The 22,047-nt window shown below is 43.0% G+C and overlaps 1 protein-coding gene across 1 annotated transcript in view; it reads right to left on the bottom strand.

Annotated features, from left to right (window-relative positions):
- LOC130123429 (kinesin-1 heavy chain) overlaps window positions 1-18,278 on the bottom strand; it is a 34,564-nt gene extending 16,286 nt beyond the window's left edge. Inside the window, exons 1-12 of the mRNA XM_056292587.1 lie at window positions 17,931-18,278; window positions 13,863-13,950; window positions 13,635-13,708; window positions 12,079-12,183; window positions 11,627-11,675; window positions 7,933-7,988; window positions 7,750-7,837; window positions 7,102-7,226; window positions 5,203-5,307; window positions 3,086-3,231; window positions 1,835-1,983; window positions 616-803 (exon numbers count right to left, since the gene is read on the bottom strand). Coding sequence (XP_056148562.1) covers window positions 616-803; window positions 1,835-1,983; window positions 3,086-3,231; window positions 5,203-5,307; window positions 7,102-7,226; window positions 7,750-7,837; window positions 7,933-7,988; window positions 11,627-11,675; window positions 12,079-12,183; window positions 13,635-13,708; window positions 13,863-13,950; window positions 17,931-18,056 — 1,299 coding nt within the window. The 5' untranslated portion in view covers window positions 18,057-18,278. The remainder of the gene's footprint in view (window positions 1-615; window positions 804-1,834; window positions 1,984-3,085; window positions 3,232-5,202; window positions 5,308-7,101; window positions 7,227-7,749; window positions 7,838-7,932; window positions 7,989-11,626; window positions 11,676-12,078; window positions 12,184-13,634; window positions 13,709-13,862; window positions 13,951-17,930) is intronic.
- Window positions 18,279-22,047: the final 3,769 nt, after the last annotated feature.

Genomic DNA, 22,047 nt, shown 5'->3' with positions numbered 1-22,047 from the left:
ATGTCAGCAGCAGATCTTTGAGGAGAAAACACCTTCCGCACAAAGAGGCACATAAAAATTTGTAAATGCCCAATGGATAACTTCCGAGTGTTTTTTTTGGTGTTGATGAATAAAGAAGAAAGCTGCTTTATTTTGTCATTGAAGGTTACAATGAAATTTGTTTTCTGCATTTAACCCATCTTATTGTATAGGAGCAGTGGGCAGCTGTTTCCACTGCCTTGGTCAGGGGCACAGAAGGAGTATTAACCCTAACATGCATGTCTTTTTGATGGTGGGAGAAAACCAGAGCACCTGGAGGAAACCCACGCAGACATGGGGAGAACATGCAAACTCCACACAGAAAGGACCTGGGACGGCTTGGTGTTGATGAATGGTGCTGAAAAGTCAACTAACATCAGAAGAATGTTGATCCTATGAAATTCTTGCTTTGCTCATGGTTTCTTTCTTAATTTCTTTCAGAAATTGGGTCACTAAATTAACACAAAAACTTAGTTTGTGTTCATTTACATTATTTACTTCCAGACTAATCCTGAAATACATAAATTGTGTGTGAAGAGCATTCTGATTGGCAGGTCTACATTTCTCTCATCCCACTGGGTCTCTGTGTTTGCTCACTTTGTCATCCAGTTGCTTGTAGAGTTTGGCCAGCTCCGCCTCACATTTGTCTTTATCCACGTCAGTGAGGCGTACACCCGGCACATTGGGTGTGGAGGCTGGCTTATCATTAAGTACGTTGTCCAGGGCTAGCACCTCTGCATTAGCCTTCTCCTTATCAAACTGCTCCTCAACTGGCACACTCTCACCTGCGGACAGGGGATGGAAAAGCTCATTAAGTGGGAGTGGAAGTATGCGTGTGTGTGTGTGTGTGTGTGTGTGTGTGTGTGTGTGTGTGTGTGTGTGTGTGTGTGTGTGTGTTGGGGGGGTTACAAAGCACTAGACACTGTTCTTGGCTAGACACTGTTCTAGCCATCTTGATTCAACCACAGCATTGTTGTAGGCCACGGCTGAGAATAGGGAAAATACTTCTTCTCTGGGAGATAAACTCATAAATCATTTTTTATGAGTTAATATCGAGTCCTGTTAATATACCTAAGAAGCCCACAGCTTGAACTATGGTGTTGCCTCTGGTTCAGCCAGGCATCACAAGGAGCACAACTGGCAGTGTTCCTGGGTGTCGCACCATAGCAGTTAGTAACTCATGCAGGTGGTGGGGCACCTGTACAGCTGTGGGAGAATTTGGTTGAAATTACATGAGCCTCTCTGCACATGTTACATTACCCAAGAGAAACCTGCTGCTGGCAGGTAAAAAGAAGTGCTGGGCTGGCTCCATGTGTGTGGAAATATATGGAAATCTCTACCCTCTCCAACCGTCACATGTGTCATGCAATGGTGGGGCCTTAGGAGAACAGAGAATTGGAGATGCCAAATTGGAATTGAAAGGGGAGAAATCCCAAATCAATTGCAAATCTACTATTTAAATTGCAAATCTACTATTTATTCAAGAAGTACAGATCTTCACACAAATTTTGAGAATGCACAAGATAATTAATGTAAACCCCTCCAATGTTTGACAAATATAACATCATGTGCCAAATGACATCAGTTTCTCAATGATGCATTTGAAATGTCACCTTCCATATCTTCCTCATCATTGTGGTTCTTTAAATGCCATGGAATAAAAGAGAAAGAATGTGCTCAGTTCATCCAGGATGATTCCAAGTATGGTGGTTCAGACAGCTACATTCTTGGAACAATCCAATGGAAAATATGCCTACAGAGTCACCCAAAATTGGAATACATTGTGGAGGGGGTCTCCTGGGTCACGTGACCTCACCATTCCTCCAGCGGTTGAGCTCATTCTCCAGCCAGGTGATGGTGTTCCGCAGGGTCTTGTTCTTCTCCTTCTCTCTCTCATATTTCTTCTTCCACTGCTCTGCAGTCAGCTCCACATTCACAGATACTGTGTTCTTAATGGTCTTTGCTCTGGAGACATTGAAAAGAGCTTCAATAAGCAAAGTTGAACTACAAAATACTGATTTTAATTTGGGCTGGAAATTTACAGAATTGCAGATTTAGAGAAATTAACATTAAATTGCAAGACATTTCTGATCTGATTTATGCGTCCCAGGTCCGATGACCGCTTCGTATAGCAATTAAAGGGTAATTCCGTTTTTTACAACCTGGGTCTTATTTTTGAAAATTTTGCCATCACGCATTATCAGTAATGATATCATTTTACTCGCTAGCTTAACTGTGGAGATTTTGGACACGGCACCACCGCTGGACGAAGCTTTACAACTCCATTTTATGGTGCCACAGAGTACAATCTTTAAAGCTGTCCTTTCAACATCAAAAACCCTCTAGTGTCTCAGTTAGACTTTGAACATAATTCCCCATAATCCATGACTTCTAAATTGCGCTGGCTGGGTAGTTGGGTGTTAAGGACATATTTACAATGTGGTAAATATAGGCTGGTCATTCCTACCAGGTGAATCAGAAAGTACCTCAGCAATGTGATTGACCATTGCTACTATTGGACATTTTGAGTAACTTTCACCTCCAAATACATATTTTAGATAAATGCCTTAAACAGAATTTGTTGACAAGGGATTTCATATCCGATGACACCAAGACACTGTTGTAAAGCTGTGTCCAGTGTCCAAGATCTCGTAAATAAAGCCTATGAATAAAATGTAATCATAACAGACATGCACAATGGCAAAAACTACGAAAATAAGACCTGGATTGTGAAAAAATTGAATTATCCTTTCAATTACACATGTAAAACTCACTGGATTACTCCATCAACAGGTACATGAATGTACCAACTATCAAACTGAAATTTTAAATTTGAACCAGTTCAAAAATTGATTATTAACAAGGTCACATAAGTAAAATTTCCTAAAGCCTTTTAAGAACTTGACATCAGATTTCCCTTTCCATAAGCTCTCCATATTTGTAACTCTTAAAACTCTTAAATTAAGCTGCAAGCAGAAAGGTACATTGGAAAATGTAGACATCTTAAAATGTAGGGCATACAACTGAAGACAGCTGTATGGAGTGTCTGTTTGGCTGGCCAACCAACCTCTGTCCAAACATTAAGGTGGATTTGGTCTCAGACTCATTGTAGGAGGAAGGGGAGCAGCAGATGACAATGGTGGTTCGACAGTTCCCACCCAGAGAGTCCTGCAGGATACGGGTCATCTTGCTGTCTCGGTAAGGGATGTAGGCCTAGTGCGCAGGCAAACACACACACACACACACACACACACACACACACACACACACACACACACACACACACACACACACACACACACACACACACACACACGGTTGGATGTTGTGAACAAGTAGGGCTCTGGTACTGAAAGGCAAGATGCTGAAATCCACATTTCTCCAGTGAAACTGTTAGTTACCCAGATACAACAATGACTTTACTGTCAGGTTTTATGATTTACTCCCTGAGAAGTGATTCCCCTCTGGTATTTGCTGGAAAAATACTGTCAAATTTGGCCAGGTAAATGATGACAAACTTAATATAATATGAGTGGAAGCCTGTAAGATGTAGAGTAGACAGGTCAAGGTAAGCATCATTTCCTCTAAGCTTGGCTAACATACACCTGTAAAACAAACACACTAGTCAACACGGTGCCGCTAATTTGAAACCGGAGAACATACGTCCTGAGGCTTCACCTGCACTGAGTCCACAGTCCATGGTGCTCTAAGTTCCCATTCTCTGCACTTAAACACCTTACAGGACATGCTTACAGCAATTACACATCGTAATATGACATGATGAAATATACACCATATGGAGGCCAGTGGCTACACCGTCTGCTACTGTCTGCTAAATTGCTCTAGTCAGTGTAAGATGGCTCTTCACAAAAGCCTCCTTTTTCTGGATACTGTCAAGATATCAAAAGGTCCCCAGGTTATTTTACTGAGCAGCAGGACTAAAAACAAACCAACTATTAATCGAAGTTAAAAGGCATGAAATATTTGAAATACTGAAACAAAAACATTGCTTGGAGGACAGTTTTATCTATTATAGGCTGAAAAGACCCACTGAGGATGACAATGGGACTTTAACAGTCGAATAGCTCAACTAAACATTTACTCTCCACGTTCCCATCTTGCTCTGGGCTATATTGTGGGTAGAGCTGGCTTTCAAAAACAGGCTTGAGACAACTTTTTTGAGAACTCTCTTGCTTACACCGTGATGCTGTTTGTTTGTTCATTTAGGTGTGTGTGTGTGTGTGTGTGTGTGTGTGTGTGTGTGTGTGTGTGTGTGTGTGTGTGTGTGTGTGTGTGTGTGTGTGTGTGTGTGTGTGTTTCAAATTTCCCCATCATGAAAATCTACTCTTCGAGAATGGAAACACAACTTAAAGGATAATGGAATACACATTTTCAGCTCGTCACGTTATGTAAAGCATTGCCTTATGGTGTAGAGAGAGAGTTAGGTAATAACATGACTGACAGTTTGTCATCTTTTTTTTTTTAAGTTTTTGCCCACGAATGTCAGTACTAATAAGTTTCATCAGATAGAAAGCGTATAGACTCATCTACAGTTTGAAAAACCTAATTAAGGCTTTAATTACACTTTAGGTGAATTTTGTAAAAAACACAGTAGGTGACTTTTATTACAAAGTCACCTACGGTGTTTTACTATAATATAATCTTGCTATATCAACCAAGACAAACCACTTTTATTAATTGGTGGGTCTCTTACTTTTCCAAGTAGAACTCTTGGTTAATGGTTGTTCATTGTGTTTATGAAATAAACTAATCAAAACAGAATGACCTGGTAGGTACATGCAGGCTGACAAGACTGGGGACAAATAGAGACAGGTCATCTAGGTCCTTGTGGGATGCTGCCAGAAGACTATCTATGCCATTAGTCTCTTTCGTGCTGTATGAAGAGTTACAAAATTTTTACTATTTTGTGAGGTGTGTTCACAGCAATGACTGGCAAATGTGTTGCCATAACCAACCTCATTACAGGCTAACAAAATACAAAATGAATGAATGTGGACCTCAGGCAATGCAAAAATAGAAAAGTTCTTGAAATGGAAATCCATTATCAGGTGACAGTGTCTACCCTGCTTGTACATTTTTTTCCCTTGACCCAGCTTCTGACGGCATGTCTTTGCGTGCGTGTGTCTGTGTATGTATTGTGTTGGAGTAGAGGTAGGTACTAACAGTTCCTTCAGCTAGAGCAGAGATGACGTTCCCCAGGGAGGACAGAGACTTGTTGATGTTCTTAGCTTCATCCAGGACCGCGCCCTCTGCTCCTGTTTTACTGACCTGGAAATCAAACAGAATTTTTGTTAACACGGCCCTGTGTGGCTCTATGGGCAGAGCATGGCAGTTACATCTCCAGGGTTTGCAGTACAATTCCCTCTCCGACCACCACCCATGCTTAAAAGGTATGTATGCACTCATGCCAGTGCAAGGTGGTTTAGCTCAAGGTAAAGAGCAGATTAGGAAAATGATATGAGGGATATTATGGACATAATACTACTCTGAATTACAACCCTTGGAGTAAGTAAGGCTCTCCTTGCAACACCTCGATTAGCTTACTGTAGCATGTCATGGAAGGAGCCTAAAGAGGAAATGATGAGGTTTGAAGGAGAGTCTGGAATCACAGTGTTTCCTCTGACTTTACATAGTAGTGGTGCCTGTAGGTCATTTTCATATCAATGTCATATCTATCCCTGATTTTACAAATTAGTGTTTCCCTGTCAAGTTGAAGGTGTGTCTATCAGTGAAATCATCTGGTGTAGAACAAGAAAAGAAAACCTGTATACACATGGCCCTCCAAGGCATATGACTAGGTATCACTGCTATAGATCATGACTGTACCAGGGAAGAATTACCAGTTAATGGAAGGTAATTCTGTTTGTGAGATACACAGCACTCACAGGATAAACGAGTGTCTCTGTTGTGGCAAACTACCTTTTTTCTGTCTACATGTCACAGTGGTATGTGAATACGAAAACAAATCAGTCAATTTCATTATATATACCATTTTAATGGATAGTTAAAATGGTAAACAAAATTTGGAGAAGCCCCAAATTTTGGTTAATAAGTCTGAGTCAAAAAAAAAACAAAACTGTAGATATAGCCACTGTAGAAGTCTTTTTTCTTCATACATGCTGCATCACTGCTGCAATTTCTTCCATCCCCAACAGAATTCACTTAGAAAATTCATGTTTTCAACTGTAACAAAGAGAATTAGTTTCATTTGACAATAATATAGTTTAGTATATCTTTTAAGGATGCAGAACCTTGACAAAACACCTGTAGGAAAGGTGCCAACTTTATAATCCCAATGATACGTCTACAGTGAAAACCTTTGGCCCTAATGACACTACATATGAGATGGCCAAGTATATCCATTGAGGCATAGCCTGATCTTGTCTATGGTAAATGCTTAAAGGTTAGTAGTAAATTGGGTCAGGACATGGATTAGTGCATTAGCTCATTGTCTGAATTGGTCTTCTGTCTGAACATTCACTCACAACAATTGACCTTTCGCAAAGTCCCGCCCCCTTAGTTACTGTTGCTATGCCCGTCAAGCATTTCAGAACTATCCAGGAAGTAGCCGGAAAACACCAAAACATGAAGGAAGAAATCAGCGCATTGTGTGGGTAAAAGTAACAGTAATAATACGTTAGCTGTATTAGCTATCAATAATAGCTAGTAGCAAGCTTAGCTTGGGGCAGACAGGTAATTTTTTTGATTTTGGATGGATTAAGCTGGCCATGGGGTCTGCTATACTGCGAAATCTATTGCCGACATTGCGCTTCTTGCGTTCTGGGAAGGGAAAGAAAATGACACCCCCTCCAAACTTTTCAGATATCTAGTATCCGATTTGCAGATCCCATAGGCACACCGTTTCAGCATTTGTTGTGTTTGAAAGCTTGACGGACCATTGCTAAGGTAGAATTGGACAAGCACCGTTCTGGGGCAGTACTTTGCGAAAGGTCAATTGTTACATCACATCCTTCATATATCATACAGGTAAATGCTGCAGCACTAACCCAGGATGGATGCTTATTGGCATTTGACAGTTGCATGGTGTTCATCTGTCCATACCTTCTCACTGCCAGCCAGGTCCACCAGGTAGAGCTTTCCACTCAGCTTCTGCTCTGTCTGGGTGTTCTCTTGCTTTACATTGATCAAGAAGATGCTGTGACTCCTGGAACTGTGCTCATTCATGTCTGGGAGAAGAATTACATTATATAACGCCACTACAGTGCCAATATTCATCATATGGTCATAAGAAACAACAGGATATTCAGCTGTAAGTGGAAACCATTGAAATATGTATGCACAATGCAGAAAACAGAATCTCAGCACACTTCCGTCTTACGCACTAAGCAACAAGGTTTCAACAAAACACCAGATTGAAAGTTGCATTGCTGCATCATTACACAGATGTATTTGTATAGTAACTCCACATTGTACAGAGATATTTATCCGGATATACCTTCTGTATACTCAGTGGATATTTTTTTTCTTTTAACTTTTTAAAATGTTATTACATTTTATTTTATCCTCACTTTATTGTTATTACTGTACAATTTCTTTTTTGTTGCACAGTTTCAGAGTTTGTCCAAAACAAAAAACAAAAACAAACAAAACAAAAAAATCAATGCTTATTGTACTTGTATGTGAAGATTAAACCTTTGAATCTTGAATTATTATACAGTTCTCCATATTAAGAGGAAGGCTGCATCTTACTTGTAACTGCAACATGTCTGTTAGATTTGCCCTCATCAATGGTATCCATGACTTCTTCTGGGCTGCAGACAAACCTTTCAGTGCAGCCCTGTAAACAAAAACATTAAGATATCAGATATGGATCCAACATAGGGTAATGCCATAACCTGGTCAAAAAAAAAAAGACAGGAAGCAATCTCTTACCTTCACATAGGGCACTCTGTTTTTGTCTTCATGCACCGACAGGTTGGTCTTTGAAACTACAGAGGGGAGGGAAATGGCCATCAGTAAAAACGGCAAAAAGTTCCACTTTTTTCCCCACCGATATATATACACTGCTCAAAAAAATAAAGGGAACACATAAGCAATGCAATGTAGTTCCAAGTCAATCACACTTTTGAGATATCAACCTGTCCAGTTAGGAAGCAACACTGATTTGTGAATCAATTTCACCTGTTGGTAAATTGTCTAATTTCCACCTGGTGGAAATTAGACAATTTGCAAGACAACCCCTATAAAAGGAATGGATTTGCAGGTGGTGGCCACAGACCATTTGCCTGTCATCTTTTCTGGCCGATCTTTGGTTAGTTTTTCATTTTGCTAGTGCCCTCACCACTAGAGGTGGCATGAGGCGGTATCTGCAACCTAGAGAAGTTGCTCAGGTAGTGCAGCTCATCCAGGATGGCACATCAATGCGTGCTGTGGCAAGAAGATTTGATGTGTCTCCCAGCACAGTGTCCAGAGCATGGAGGAGGTACCAGGAGACAGGCCAGTACACCAGGAGACGTGGAGGGGGCCGCAGGAGGACAACAACCCCGCAGCAGGACCGCTATCTGGTCCTTTTTGCAAGGAGGAACAGGAGGAGCACTGCCGGAGCCCTACAAAACGACCTTCAACAGGCCACTAATGTGCAGGTTTCTGCTCAAACAGTGAGAAACAGAATGCATGAGGATGGTATGAGGGCCCGACGTCCACAATTGGGGCCTGTGCTCACAGCCCAACACCGTGCAGCCCGATTGACCTTTGCCAGAGAACATCTTGGTTGGCAGATTCGCCATTGGCGCCCTGTGCTCTTCACAGATGAGAGCAGGTTCACACTGAACACATGTGACAGACGTGAGAGAGTCTGGAGACGCTGTGGAGAACGTTCTGCTGCCTGCAACATCCTCCAGCATGACCGGTTTGGCGGTGGGTCAGTGATGGTCTGGGGAGGCATATCCTTGGCGGGCCGCACAGACCTCTACGTGCTAGCCAGAGGTACCATGACTGCCATTAGGTACCGGGATGAGATCCTCAGACCCATTGTCAGACCATATGCTGGTGCAGTGGGCCCTGGGTTCCTGCTCATGCATGACAATGCTCGTCCTCATGTGGCCAGAGTGTGTCAGCAGTTCCTGTATGTCGAGGGCATTGATGCTATGGACTGGCCTGCACGTTCCCGGGACCTGAATCCAATCGAGCACCTCTGGGACATCATGTCTCGTACCATCCGCCAACGCGATGTCGCACCACAGACTGTCCAGGAGTTGACCGATGCCCTGATCCAGGTCTGGGAGGAGATCCCTCAGGAGACCATCCGTCGTCTCATCAGGAGCATGCCCAGACATTGTAGGGAGTGCATACAGGCACGTGGAGGCCACACACACTACTGAGCCTCATTTTGAATCGTCTTGAAGAATTTCCACAGAAGTTGGATCAGCCTATGTTCTCATTTTCCAATTTGATTTTGAATATGATTCTGAATCCAGACCTTAATGGGCTAATGATTTTGATTTCCATTGATCATTCTTAGGTTATTTTGCTCTAAACACATTCCTCGGTCTAATAAATAAAGATTTTCAGCTGAAATATTTCATTCGTCGAGATTTATATCGTGTTTTTAGGTGTTCCCTTTATTTTTTTGAGCAGTGTATATATATATATATATATATATATATATATATACACACACACACACACACACACACACACACACACACACACACACACAGATGAGCCAAAACATTATGATCACCTGCTTAATATGCTGCTGGTTCCCCGTGTGCCACCGTAACAGCACCGACCCGCCAAAGCATAGATTCTACAAGACCCCTGAAGGTGTCCTGTGGTATCTGGCACCAAACCATTAGCAGCAGATCCTTCCAAGTTCTGTAAGTTGCAAGGTGGAGCCACTATGGATCAGACTTTTCAGTCCAGCACATCCCACAGATGCTCAATTGGATTGAGATCTGTAGAATTTGAAGGCCTGGGCAACACCTTGAAGACTTCATCATGTTCCTCAAACCATTCCCAAACAATGTGTGCAATGTGCCAGGACTGATGAAAGTCTAAGATTGAAATGTTTGCTGCTTTTTATAGTCACTTTTTTGCACTTGAGCACGGTTTATAGCATGGATGTCTCAAATTAAAGACAATACTTATTGCATTGACCTCAGCATGTGGACTGTTTTTTGAGGCTTTCCAGCCGAGGGACATTGGTGTGCAGATATCTCTACTGCTGACCTCTGCAGTGTGGCAGGGTGCATTATCCTGCAGAAAGAGGCAACTACCACCAGGGTATACACTATTGTCATGAAGGGGTGAACCTGGTCTGCAACAATGTTTAGGTAGGTGGTACATGTAAAACTGACGTCCACATGAACGGCTTGAACCAGGGTTTCCCAGCAGGACATTGCCTTAGAGCATCACACTCCCTCCGCTGGCTTGTCATCTTCCCACAGTGCATCCTGGTGCCATCACTTCCCCAGGTAAAAGGCGCACACACGTACATGGCCATCCACGTGATCTAAAGAAAATGGGACTCATCGGACCAGGTGACCTTCTTCCACTGCTCCAAGGTCCAGTTCCAACCCTTGTGTGGCCATTGTAGATGCTTTTGATAGAGGACAGAGGTCATCATGGCACTCTGACCAGTTTGCGGCTACACAGCACCATACACAGCAGGGTCTCTGACACACTGTGTGTTGTGACACATTCCTCCCGTAACCATCATTAAAATTTTCTGTGACTTGTGTCACAGTAGACCTTCTGTCAGTTCAGACCAGATGGGATGCCTTCATTGCCCTCGCGCATTGATGAGCCTTGGACGCCCAACACCCTGTCGCCGGTTTGAGGCTTATCCCTCCTCAGACCATTGTCGGTAGGTACTCACCACTGCTGACCAGAGGCTCCCCACAAGCCTTGCCATTTCAGAGATGCTCTGATCTTGTCGTCTGGCCATAACAATTTGGCCTTTCCTTGTCAAAGTCGCTCAGGTCTTTACTCCTGCCCATTTCTCCTGCATCCAACACGTTGACTACGAGAACCGATTGTTTGCTTACTATCTAATCTATCCAGACCTTGACTTGTGCCCTTGTTTGGAGATGATCAATGGTATTTGGTTCACCTGTGAGTGGTCATAATGTTTTGGCTCATCAGTGCAAATTCTGGTATATTGATCCGACTCTTTATGGCTTGGCTAAAGGAATCTTTAGGGTAATGTAGGATTTAAATATACCAAAACATAGATAATTTCACTTTCAGATCTACAACGTTTCTGAATTTGTTTCATAAATGTAAGACTGACAGTCAGGGCAAACATAAATGGGGAGTGTTGAATAGGAAGACACACAACTGTGTTCATAAAGTTTGCTAAGAGAGAATGCAGAAATACGGTGTTTCTCCAGTCCTTAAGCAAACATTCTGACATCAAAATGTGACTTAATTACACCGTCATTGCCATTTACGTCAAACTCCCCTCTCCATCCTGTTCCTAATGCAGCAGCTCATCAATTTGCCCTGCATCTCACAGGCTCTCAACAACTCATTATGTCAACAAGCCAATTATCCACATGTCTGCAAAGGCAATGAGACAAGAGGAAAGGAACATAGCGTCTGCTCTCCTGACTTAGCCACTTACCGTCCAAAAGGTCTCGGATCTTGTCCAAGTAAATTTCAAAATATGAAACCTGTGAAAAGAGGAACAAACATTTAACATAGTAATCAATTTTAGAGACAAGTAGGCTGGTCACACACAGGGGTATAGAGCTTAGCAACTGGACCAATAAGGATGTTTTAGTTTCAATTATGCAATGACAACACAAAGTAATTAAAACAAAACTTGTGAAGTATAATAAACATAGAACAGAGATGCAAGTTAACATATTCATTTTGTTAGTTCTGCTAATTCTTATAGGATATTTTTTTCCTTGCCAGTTCATCTTTTTCCCCTGAGTCAAAGGGGATCAACCCTGACACCTCTCAGTTACAAGATACAAGTCCCTAGTTACAGTTACTCTAGTGACTAGTGACTGTCTCTCCAACTATTTTGTGGACATAGCAGGGCAGTTTGAGAGTGTCCCCTCTACTCACCTTGATATGGAATTCCAAGTTCTCGTCCATGGAGTAGATGTAGTTGAAGATGTCCTGCACTATCCTGGGGATGATGCCCATCGACTCTGTGTCATGAAGGTTTCCCTAAAAAAAAGAAAAAAAATGTATTGGCAAGGGAAGAGGGAGAGTCACTCTAATTATATACTTGTCCTTTAGAGAGTAGTGGAAGTTTTGAGAATGGAATAGGTATTCCAAGTCTTTGGTTTTAAAAATGCTATTATGATAACACCAGGGTGGCTAGACAAGCTAAATTAAAAGCCAACAAAGTAATTCTTTGTTTTATTATAATATCAGGTGAAGTGATCCACCAAGCTAGAATGCAAAACTTAAACCTTTGACAAACAGTGTCCAATTGCAACGTTAGTGAACATAGAAAAGGCCTAAAGTCTAATGTAATCTTAGTGAAAGTTTGGTCATTGGTAATCAGTTGTGTGTTTTATGTATAAAATGATGTTGCAAGTTAGTCATGTTAATGTGACTCATAAATAATATAGAATAAGAAAACTTCTGGTCTCAGTTGAGGCTAGCACCATAGCAAAGATAAACAAAGATTAATAATAAACACCTGCAAATTATATTTTAGATATACTGGATAATAAACATTAGGCAATAATGTCTTGATGCATGCTCAATAATCCAGGTAAGAAAATCAAAGAAGGTTGAATCAGTTCATCTGGATACAACATTTATTGACAGATACGTTTCATCACTCAACTAAGTGACATTTTCAGTCTAAACTGACAGCAGATATCCCCACCTCTTATAAACAATACAGTGCCCAACGACAAAAACCAACGACCAGTTTCATATGCCCATATGAACACCCATGTTTGTATATGAAACTAGTCGTTGGTTTCAGTCATTACGCACTGTATTGTACTGCAGTTTATAAGGGGCGTCACGGTGGTGCAGTGGTTAGCGCGGTCGCCTCACAGCAAGAAGGTCCTGGGTTCGAGCCCCAGGGTAGTCCAACCTTGGGTGGGTCATCTCGGGTCGTCCTCTGTGTGGAGTTTGCATGTTCTCCCCATGTCTACATGGGTTTCCTTCCACAGTCCAAAGACATGTAGGTCAGGTGAATCGGCCATACTGAATTGCCCCTAGGTATGAACGTGTAGGTGTGTGTGTGTATGTTGGCCCTGTGTGATGGCCTGGCAACCTGTCCAGGGTGTCTCCCCGCCTGCCGCCTAATGACTGCTGGGATAGGTACCAGCATCCCCGCGACCCTGAGAGCAGGATAAGCGGGTCAGATAGTGGATAGATGGATGTTTATAAGGGGTGGGAATACCTGCAGTCAGTTTAGACTGAAGATGTCACTTTGTTGAGTGATGATACGTATCTCTCAATAAGCATTGTATTCAGATGAACTGATTCAACCTTCTTTGATTAGGCAATAATGTTTTTCCGTCTTCAGAAAATAGAAACAGCCTTTTGAACTTTTCAATACAGAACTGATAAACAAGAGGGTATAACTTCACAGTTTCCTATGCTACTGCTGTCCGTTCGATATAGTATTGATATGTTAAGTTACTCTTTACCTCCATGGTATGCGTTTTGCCAGAGGACGTCTGTCCATATGCGAAAATTGTCCCATTGTATCCCTCCAGAACATCTGAGAGACACAAAATAGCACTTAATGAAGCAAAGATTCAAAAACGTTAATTCAAAACAGTGATGGCTTTAACTCTAGGGCTAATTTCTGTGCAAAGGTGCATCTGCGCAAGTAAGGTGCCTGAATTTAGTGATTAAAAACATAAGCAGTTCACCTTTGACAATCTTTTGGGCGCAGGCGTTGTACACTTGTTCCTGTGTTGTATTAGACTGGAACACTCTGTCAAACACATATGGTTTGCTCTGGAAGAGAGAGGATAGTTCATTCTCTATTATCATTACAAAACTCATCATTTTAATGTCCTTTTAAAAGTCCATGAAGTTTGCTTATAAACGACTAAACTAAAGCACCCTACTAGGGAGATAACTACTGATATCTTATTTCCCTTTGACATCTAATTACCAAAATCACAACGCTGTGTTCCACAGAAAAGAAATGTGCTACTGTTTGACAATCTTCACCTAATTCAACCTCTCTACTTAACCTTTGAATGCAGATACCTGTGTGTAAGACAGATTCTCACATCTCACCTACACTATTCGACTGTCTCTGCACTGTCTGTATAATAATAAAACATTATATTTCAGCAGGCCTTGGGCTTTATCCCAGGCCTTCTTCAAACAAGCAGGGAGAGAGCTGCTGATCCTGATGTCCCTTGGGCCCCAAGTCCCAAAAAATAAAAATAAATAATAATAATAATAATAATTCAAACGAGGCTGCAATCAATCACTGGATTCAAATGGAGCCAATTTCAGTTCAGGGTAAAAAATAAAACTGATTCTATAAGCTTTTCAGGGTTTCAACTTATCAGGTTTTTCAGCAGGTGGGGTTCCATTTGTGTGGATCAATGAAAACATAGTCAATCGGGCAACTCCACCCAACCGAGGTTGTCGTAGTTTGCTTTGGTGGCATGGAGGGCTTACTGTCAGGCTGGATGGCAGTATCTGTATGAATTAGTAAAGGCCCCTCCCCAAGGGACTACGACGTTAACACACAACTCCCTCCTTCCATTGTCACTATAGAGACCGCACACCTCTTGGGGCTTCCTGGTTTGGGCCCACTGAAACAAGTAACCACATTTCTAACTCAAGTTTCGGTGAATTGAAAGGGAAAACAGAAATTTGTCATTTGAGACAAAGATATCCTTTGTTTTAATCCCATCATAGCTATACAAATTACTGTAGTTCATTAATCAAGGCTTCAATGTATTCCCCAGCTAATGACTCCACCCAAATAGCAGCTACAATTTCAGCTCTGGTCGGTACAACCCAGCCCACATTATCACAATACAATCTATCCTAGCTACCGACAACCTAGCGATTCAACCTGCCTTATGAAATTTTGTTATCCTTCATTATCAATGGGTCAACCCTTCTTTGTTTCTGGTTCCATTAGCCTAGCAACCAATTTGACAGTATATTTTCTGGTACTCGCTTACAGTGATTCTAAGCTCCCTTGTTCCCCATTGTTTTCTTATGAAACAGACAAGGAAAGAACTTAAGTGAAAGCAATAAAGCAAAGTCCAAGGTTATTTGCACCATCCACACAATGATTCTAAATGCATGATGAATGCAATCTACTAATTTAGTTTGTGTCGCTACGCGAACTAGGTCACTACTGCAAAATATAAATAGCTGGTTTATATATATGATTCTAAAACTGGGATATTCACGCAAGGTGATTGGGTTAGGAGAGTTTTTACACGTCTCTGTCATCATTCTATTTACCATTATCTCACTCCCATCCTCTGTCTCCGTCACTACACCGATCCAAAAGTAACAGTCTCCTTCTGCAGGGCCTACCGAACTACTACATGTAAATGGACAATGTGACAGCATACCCTGGGAGGCTGACAAGATCCTTTTTTGTGCACAGGTGACGGAGCAGTAATGGCTGCATGAATAATGGTGCACACACGCAGACAGTCTTGCCGTAGTGGCAAACCCACCAGGCTAGCTAACAAGGACCCTGGCACAAATGTAGCAAGACTTTGAAGTAAGCCACAGCTGGGTGAGGGTGTGCTACAGGAGTAAATATGAGCAGGAAAACACACACTCAAACTCCGAACTAAGAGTATCAGAGCAGATTACCAAGAACTGAACCAGAGAAGCTGCCCATCCTAAGTTTTTACATAGGCAGTCTAGCAGGCAACTGAGGCTTTAGCCCCAATAGTGTCCCCACGCCCTAGACTGTTTCAAAATAGACAGAAAAAAATGACTTAAAGTGAATCAGTCATCCCAGATAAGAAAACAACATACATCATTATAATAATCACCCATCCCACCCAGATTGATGCCTGCTCTGATTGGTGGAACAGCTGGTTACCAGGAGAAAGAACACAAAGGGATTACCCATGAGACCTCTGTTGCGGCTGCTTACTTATGGGTACAGTTAGTGTGCTGCTTCTTGCAACAGCTGCAGCAGCGGAGGCTACAGGCCCTCTGGCTTCCCAACACTTGTGCTGTTCACAATGTGCACTGGCATTTTGGCACCATGACTGGCACTCTGAACTGGGCTAGGCAACATCGTGCCATGGATATTACTGTACTTCCATCACCGTCTGCTTCACCAAAACTATTCATGAAGTCACCACAGTCATAACAGCCTTGTTTGTTAAAAATGACAAGGAATGAATAGGCATATTGTATCCCAAATCCATCAACTAAAGAGCCAGTTTAGCAACAAAAGGCACCATTCAAATCAACACAACTAAAATTTACGATGGCATAAACAGTGTAAATGGCAATGTCTACTGCAATGTGAAGAGGTGTCAGGCCTTCAACCATTTTGCAGTATATCCCAAGGTGTGACCATTCAGTAGGCACCAAAGTCCATGAAAAACAGTATGGTTTGCTGCTGAGGAAACAATGTTTAACCATACTTTAAGAGAACACGCAATGCTTATTGGCCTTTGATGTTCAAACCTAATCACAGTAATCATTAGAAAATTAAAATAGAAAATCCCAGTTGTCCTCATCTGTTAAATGCTTAAGACTGCCCCACAGATAGGGTGAAGAGGTAAGAAATTACACAAACTCTACCCATTGGCTTTTAAAAATGCTCAGTTTTTTAATGAAAGTCTATTAAGTGCACTGCAATAGCGGTCCTAACTGCTGGAAAAGGATTTGTTGATTCAGGATACTGGAGGTAGCATGGCACGACATGAGTCAAATCATTTCCTCCTTTTGTCAGAACGGAGCAGCAGTGCCTGTGCAATTCTTATCAAATGCTGAGGGTTTTTTATCACAACCATAAACAAAAGAAAACATACAGTTAACATAATATTACTGGAAAATACTTAATTTTGATCATGTTGGGAAACTGATCTCCAATTGGCCTGTGCCGTGGCTGATAAGGATCATTAAGAAAGCTAAAAGATGGTCAAGAATAGTGTCCTCTCAAATCTATTAACGCATATCAATCAAACAAAGGTGCATGTATGCAATTGACTAATAAAAGTGTACTCTTCATATATGCAGTTTATATGAATTTACTGGCAGATCAATGTCTTATTTTGTCTTGTCTGCAGGAGGGTGGGTAACGTAGCCAACTAGCCAGCCAACCTCGTTGACACCGGTATTAAAAAAACTAGCTGGCTAGTGAAGGCCAGCTAATCTGTCATCTGCCAGCTGGCCTAGCTAGCTTGGCTAAATTTATGTTAGCCATCACCAAACTACAGTTTAACTCAGACTGTTGCGAACTAGCATAGGCTTTATGATGACGCAAATGTAAACAATTAATGACTTTGTCGTAATAAATATAGATATGAATATTTTAGTCAAATACTGAAAACCCACTGTTATGCTATATTGCTCATTGGCAAGTTAGCAAAGTAGAGAACCTGTGCCAGCCGTTGTGTTTGTGGCATTGTTGAATGACAGCTCGCTAACCGTGACAGGACAACCGTAAACTTGACATTTTACGGTCCGCAGCAATACACCTGATGTTCTGAAAGAGATACACAATGCTGTTGCCGACTGGCCACAGTTAGAAGAAAGGGTATAGTTCAATCAAGTCGACGATTTTGAGGTCACCAGCACGGCTGCGATGAGGGGCAAACGAAACAACGCAACGGTGGACCGGTCAAGCAGCAGCTAGCGTTAGCTAGCAAGCTAGAGATGCTAACATCTCTGGTTAGACGAGACAAAACGCGATCTGCTGACAGTCACGGAGGACAACGCCAAGTGGGCAGCTAGGCTAAATCAAAGACATAACAACTTACCGCAATGACCACAGTTTCGTCCGCTTGAAACTTGGGAATGTATTTGTCCCCTCTGGTCACCTCTGAACTGTTTAAGGGCCTAAAACGGCACATCACTTTGATGGTGCACTCCGCCGGGTCGGCCATCTTCCGCGGCTTACGGATGGAAATTTACACTAAAATTAAAGTAGAACCTGGATCTAGGGGCGGCCGGTGAGTAAAGAGGAAGGCCGAGCCCCTCTGACAGCCTTACAGTGTCTTTATATGGCAGTTATCTGTTGTGTTTGGTAAAAAATATCCTTATTTTCATCCAAATCACTTCCTCCCCTGTTTGGAAGCCATGATACCGGTGGATAAGTGCCTTGGAGGGCCACCTCACCCCTCCTGCTGTGGATGTGGATCACGATGACGTCACCTCAACGCCCTCAAATGGAACATCATGATGATCGAATAGACCTGCTTCCCTGTGAGATTAGAACGCGGGGTATCATAGCATACGCTCCTTCTCGTATAAAATCTTCAGAAAAGTATAGACAGTATAGTTTGGTTAAAAAAAGTAGAGTAGAACGAAAAAAAAACGTTTGGGGGGAGGGGATCTGTGGTTATTGTTTATATGTAAGCTACAATTTTTCAAACTCTGCCACAATCAAAATAGAATTTACTGTAGTCAGTGATTCATTTGTCTTTCAGGATATGGGCAGCAGGAGTTTGAACTGTGAAAACGTTCAACAGATGGAAGTGCATTACGTCTGACCTCACTCAGCAGATGCCACAATTCAGCAAGTGTTTGAAGAGATGTTCTGGCCACTCCCTGAAACAGCGAAGGCTATCCTTTTTCAGGATTGCTCTCTTACCTCATCCAAATACCAGTTCTACTACTACACTTGTGTTCTCTTTCAGTCGGAGGGAATGGGTGTGGTGCTTCTGTGTGGGTAGCCTTGCTCTCATTGAGGAACAAGCCCCTAGAGACTGCCATGTCTCGACAGTGTTCACTGTCAATGGGACCGACAGAATAAAAAGACATGGGTTGATAATGGAGTCACTGACAGCCGTGGACAGGTTTTTGTTCTTTATTGGCCCTTCCTTGCATGTGTTTGATCGTCTGTGTTGCTGTGAAATGAGAAAACGAGATTAACTGGAGAGATGTGAGTTATTTGAGACACCTCATCTCTTACCAGGGACCTAGTGGTGCTCAGCCTCCAGCTAAACTTGTCAGTGGAAAGCTGTCATGACAATATCATTTGTTGCCCCATAGTAATACGCTGCCCTTCTCCTGTGGGTTTAGTTAGTAATAATAACAATAAGAATTAATAATAATATTAATTCTTATTCATAATTAATTCTTTTGGAGAAGTCACATAATCATGGTCGAAGTTGCGAGACCTGTTGCCCCGTTGGATTTTACCCTTTTTCCCAAGCTTCTCGCAACATCATCTCCTTGGTTGTGAATGATGGGTCTCGGTGTTTTTGCGCAGGAGATCGATGTGCTCGCTGTGTATTTTCAGATCCAGGTCCTGTGGTAATGGCAGCTCGCTTCTCAGAAGTTTGACAATAAACTGTGGTACCGAGTTTCCCTCCTCTCCCTCTGCCACTCCAAAGACGCGTATGTTGTTTCTCCTGGACCGAGACTCCCAAGTCCGTTCATTTTTCCTGCAGGACTTTTGTTGTTCTAGGCAGGTGCAGTGCACGTGGTTCAATCGGGTCTCCGCTCGGCCACGGTCAGACAGACTGCATTTCAGTCTCAAGTTTATCGAGTTTGCCGTTGATTTCTTGTCTCACGTGGTTAATATCCTGTCTCATGTAGCCATTGTCTCCCTTGAGTTCAGTTTTTAACTCATTTATCGCCCTAATTATGTCTTAGGGGCCTGTGTTCGTTCCCCGACTCCTCTGGACAACGGCAGCTTCGCTTCGTTAGCGTGCTCTGGGTCGGCGTTGCTAACTTTCAGCGCCGGGGCCGAGCCGCTTTCGGCACGCTTTCCTCTATTTTGTGGCCTTTGGTGATTCTTCTCCCACTCATCTATCCCTCGCTGGGAAATATCGAGATAACGTGTTATTTGATGGGAAATTTGCGATTGATCTGGGAGCGCGCTTTCACTATGCGTCTGACTACTCCATCGGCAAACCGGAAGTGTCCCTGAATAGATTTAATCCATTTAAACGTTCAACAATCAAATTTGAATATAATGCAGTAATTGGGCGTGGGTTTCCTCCCACAGTCCAAAGAGATGTAGGTTAGGTGAATCGGCCGTACTAAATTGTCCCTAGGTGTGTGTGTGTGTGTGTGTGTGTGTGTGTGTGTGTGTGTGTGTGTGTGTGTGTGTGTGTACATACACACAGGGTGTTGTGATGCGTCTAGTGCAGCAGTGTGTAGTTGGAGGGAAGGTGCATGTGTTCTTCCAACTTGCTTGTGTTCTTCCTGCCCTTAGCCTGCTGCCGCTGGCTAGCCTTTGTGGCGAATAGGGAAGCATCCTAGCGTGTAAGCCTTCCCTTGCCAGTACATAGCCTCTCCTTCACCAAGGCTCCTGCCAGGCCTCCCCGTGGCCACACGTGGTAACTGGGGTCTTGCGGCCCCAGGCTAACTTGGCAGGGGATCTCGGAGCAGCAGTGGGCCGCAGAGATATGGTGTGCAGGCCCACCCTGGTGGACACGCCCTGGCACCTATCAACCACTGCCCCGCTGCCTTGTGGGTGAGTCTGGAAGACATAAGGCTAAGGGAGCTTACCCCAACAGAAAAGCAAGCTGTGGCGGCACGCTTCGAGGCGGTTTCCGAAAAACTGGATTTCCGGCAGCCCCCTGCAGTTGTGTGGAGGTGCCAGTCGTCTAGGGATCCCCCTTGCCATCGGAACCATCTCCTCTACAATCAAGTCATGTGGCGTTGGGAGAAGCGCACTCCCCATGCCACTTTAAAAACCATCTCTGCGCAGGTATCTTCTGCTATCTGAGTCCTCAAAGGACCCACAAATAGAAGAAGATGGTCATCATCGGGCACGATGGACAACCAGCAAGCAAGCAAGCAAGTGTGTGTGTAAATCAATAGGAGCAAGACGGAATACCTGTGCGTGAATGAGAGGGAGGACAATGGAATGGTGATGATGCAAGGAGTAGAGGTGACGAAGGCGTGTGAGTATAAATACTTGGGGTCAACTGTCCAAAGTAACGGGGAGTGAAGAAGAGAGTGCAGGCAGGGTGGAGTGGGTGGAGAAGTGTGTCAGGAGTGATTTGTGACAGAAGGGTACCAGCAAGAGTTAAAGGGAAGGTTTACAAGATGGTTGTGAGACCAGCTATGTTGTATAGTTTGGAGACAGTGGCACTGACGAAAAGACAGCAGGCGGAGCTGGAGGTGGCAGAGTTGAAGATGCTAAAATTTTCACTGGGAGTGACAAAGGAGGACAGGATTAGGAATGATTATATTAGAGGGACCGGTTAGGTTGGACGGTTTCGAGACAAAGCAAGAGAGGCAAGATTGAGATGGTTTGGACATGTGTGGGGGAGAGATGCTGGGTATATTGGGAGAAGGATGCTGAATATGGAGCTGCCAGGGAAGAGGAAAAGAGGAAGGCCAATGAGGAGGTTTATGAATGTGGTGAGAGAGGACATGCAGGTGGCTGGTGTGACAGAGGAAGATGCAGAAGACAGGAAGAAATGGAAACGGATGATCCGCTGTGGCGACCCCTAACGGGAACAGCCGAAAGTAGTAGTAGTGTGTGTGTGTGTGTGTGTGTGTGTGTGTGTGTGTGTGTGTGTGTGTGTGTGTGTGTGTGTGTGTGTGTGTGTGTGTGTGTGTGTGTGTGTGTGTGTCGGCCGGCCCTGTGACTGCCTGGCGGCCTGTCCAGGGTGTCTTCCCGCCTGCCGCCCAATGACTGCTGGGATAGGCTCCCTGAGAGCACGATAAGCGGTTTGAATAATGGATGGCTGGATGAATTTGAATGGTAAATAAAATTAGGGATTTACACGGTTTTTACCTCTTTGTTAATCAATGACATAAGCTACTAAATATTCTTCACAAAGTACCATAATTTTTTCTTTTTTTAGTTTTTATCAATTTATGTTTTTGCAGTGCATTGTAGTTCTTGTTTTGCAAATGGAAACATATTTTTTGGAGATAAAACACAGTACACTAGTGATTAACTAATATGTT

The sequence above is a fragment of the Lampris incognitus genome, chromosome 14 (genome assembly GCF_029633865.1).
Source record: "Lampris incognitus isolate fLamInc1 chromosome 14, fLamInc1.hap2, whole genome shotgun sequence".
NCBI classification, from domain to species: domain Eukaryota; kingdom Metazoa; phylum Chordata; class Actinopteri; order Lampriformes; family Lampridae; genus Lampris; species Lampris incognitus.
Note: the sequence above shows the minus strand (reverse complement) of the source record. Positions and strands in the feature narration are given on the sequence as shown.